Source organism: Myotis brandtii, unplaced genomic scaffold (genome assembly GCF_000412655.1).
Source record: "Myotis brandtii unplaced genomic scaffold, ASM41265v1 scaffold138, whole genome shotgun sequence".
Classification (NCBI taxonomy): Eukaryota; Metazoa; Chordata; class Mammalia; order Chiroptera; family Vespertilionidae; genus Myotis; species Myotis brandtii.
This window is the reverse complement of record NW_005354915.1, coordinates 1,121,611-1,123,946: the sequence shown is the minus strand read 5'-3', so window position 1 is coordinate 1,123,946 and position 2,336 is coordinate 1,121,611. Positions and strand designations below refer to the sequence as shown.

Sequence of the window (2,336 nt, the reverse complement as noted above, 5' to 3'; positions counted from 1 at the left end):
AGAGTCCCATCCTAGTCCCAGGTGCTGCTACCGTGCGGTTCTCCCTTCCTCTGTGTGGTCCCTCCTCTCCAACAGCCGTTTTTGGTTTCATTTTATCTCATTCCTCCTGCTTTTCTGGTGATGGTCCCTGATTGCCTGTCTTGTCTGATAACTGACGTTCATTAATTATTTTCAGAGCCAAACCAAACAAAATTCAAAGCAAAACCTGGTCTCAGACCAGTGTCTCCATTGCAGCCTGATCCCATCTAGACCCTCCTCTCGCCCTGTCTCTGCCGTCCCCCGCCCCTCCCTGTCTCGTCTGCCGGGGTCTCCCTCCGTGTTTGCCTCTGCGGTGGAGCCGCCTCTGCCGGCCGCTGGACCAGCGCAAACAGCTGCCGGCCAGACACCCACCCAGCCTCGTCTAACACATCTTGTCTTTGTCCACCCGGCTCATCCTTCCTCATTTTTATCTTGTAGTGTCTGCTGCATGCGACAGGCCCTGCTTGGGTCCTTTCTAACGTAACTTCCCCGGCCCCCGCTCTCCCTCCCCTCCCCTTAGAAGTCCTTGCCCAGACCCTGCTCCTGGCCGTGCTCCCTGCTGGCCAGGAAGCCCTCTTGTCTGCTGCTCCCTGCCCCTGAGGTTCCCCCGGGAGCAAGCGATGGGCTCTGCCCACCTCCCACTGAGCAGAGAAATGGGACCAGCTAACCTCCTGCCTCTCCACGGGCACTCCTGGCAGAGCTCCTGCCCAGCGCCTTGCGGGCTCTCTGCACGCTCCTAACATGACTGCCCATCTTCACAGCCCCTTGCTGAGCACCTGAGCGTGTCACTCTGGTCCTCTATAGACAAGCAGGCAACCAGCGCTGCCCCAACCGATCGATCCCCTGGTTTCTGTGTGTTCGATTGGATCCATTGCTGTGTGTGTGTGCGTGCTTCTGTATGTTTTGTTCTTAGTTTTGCATGAGTGTTTGGCACTCTCTCACGCCCTGGAGATAGGGTATCTGCTGTCCAGGCACAGCCATCACCGGACCTTGCGGCCCTGTCCCCTTGTCCTGTGCTTGCCCTGCGCCTGCCCTCCAGCCCAAGCCCGGCTGTCTAACTGCTGTCTGCGTGGGCTCTGCGGGGGTGCCGTCTGCTTCTGTGGCCCCCGCAGATGCATCCTGTGTGCTCTGACCTCAGCTGCCGTCTCTGTGTGCACGTGGGCCCTGTGTCCCACCTGCGTCCCTTTGTGGTCACCCCCCCACCGCCCTGCCCTGCTGCCTCTTCACTCTGCCCTGAACACCCACCCTGGAGATGCCTGGGTTAGCCCCTTGGCGAGGACCCGTGCTGGCCCGCATGTGTTGGCTGTGTGTGCCACGCGGAAGGCTGACTGTTGGGCGCGGGAAGTGGGCTGTCACTAACCAGTGGCTCCATGTTTGTCCCTTACTTGTGTTTTAGAGAAGGATGAGGCTGCAATTGAGCGCTCTCAGTTCAATGCCACGTCAGTAGCTGATGTGGACAAGCGGGTGAAACGGCGGCTCCTCATGGGTAACACTTTTCTTCCACTTCCTTTGTTGTCCTTGCACCTTTGCACGTATGCACGTGTGTGGTATGTGCTGGCGTGCGGGGGTCTGCGTGGTGCTGGCGTGTTGGGCTGTGAGTGTGTGTGCAGGCCTATGGGGTGTGTGTGTGAGGGCTGTCCGTCTGTGTGCTGTGCCCACATGTGTGGGGTCACGCGAGCCATGTATGAGTGTGGGGGGCTCCACTCCAGATGTGAACTCACTTTTTCCTTTTTAAAGTTTTGCCCTTCATCAAACACGTGTATCTCTTTGTGTGTTTGTAGCAGAGCCCCCAGAGCCCACGTCAGGTGGCCTCTGCGTGTGAGGAATCGTGTGCTGTAAACCCCTCCGCGTGCAGTAAATGCAGGTTGGCAGTCAGGGTCCCGGGACCAGCACAGCGCACAGGCGCAGGCGTAAAGGAGGCGTTTGTGCGGGACAGGCTTGCGGGCGGCCCGGCGGTCCTCACCCGTCCCCTCCCTTGGAGAGAAGCCATATTAGGAAAAGAGCCACATCTAGGTTCAGGGCCGGGGGACCTTCGGCCATCCCATCCACCCTGCTCGCTGTATAGTTGGGAAATTTGCAACCGGAGAGGGGAGGACTGGGTGAGATCGTCTACAGGCCTCACTCAGCCCCGCCTGCCCCAAGCCCCGTGAGCAGCCCCACCCGCTGGGCTGCCAGCCTTGGCCCCTCCTCCACGGGAACCCTCGGGCGCCTGCTTGCCTTGGGGGGTCCACACAATGTCAGCTTCACTCTAGCACTGCCCCTGGGCCGGGTCCAGACTCCAGGTGGCGCCCTGGACACTGGGACACTGTGCCCATCAG

The 2,336-nt window shown here is 59.9% G+C and overlaps 1 protein-coding gene across 1 annotated transcript in view; it reads left to right on the top strand.

Annotated features, from left to right (window-relative positions):
• The window catches only part of SCUBE1 (signal peptide, CUB domain, EGF-like 1), a 116,786-nt gene that overhangs the window by 80,873 nt on the left and 33,577 nt on the right, over positions 1-2,336 (top strand). The window contains exon 7 of the mRNA XM_005860671.2: positions 1,415-1,504. Coding sequence (XP_005860733.1) covers positions 1,415-1,504 — 90 coding nt within the window. The remainder of the gene's footprint in view (positions 1-1,414; positions 1,505-2,336) is intronic.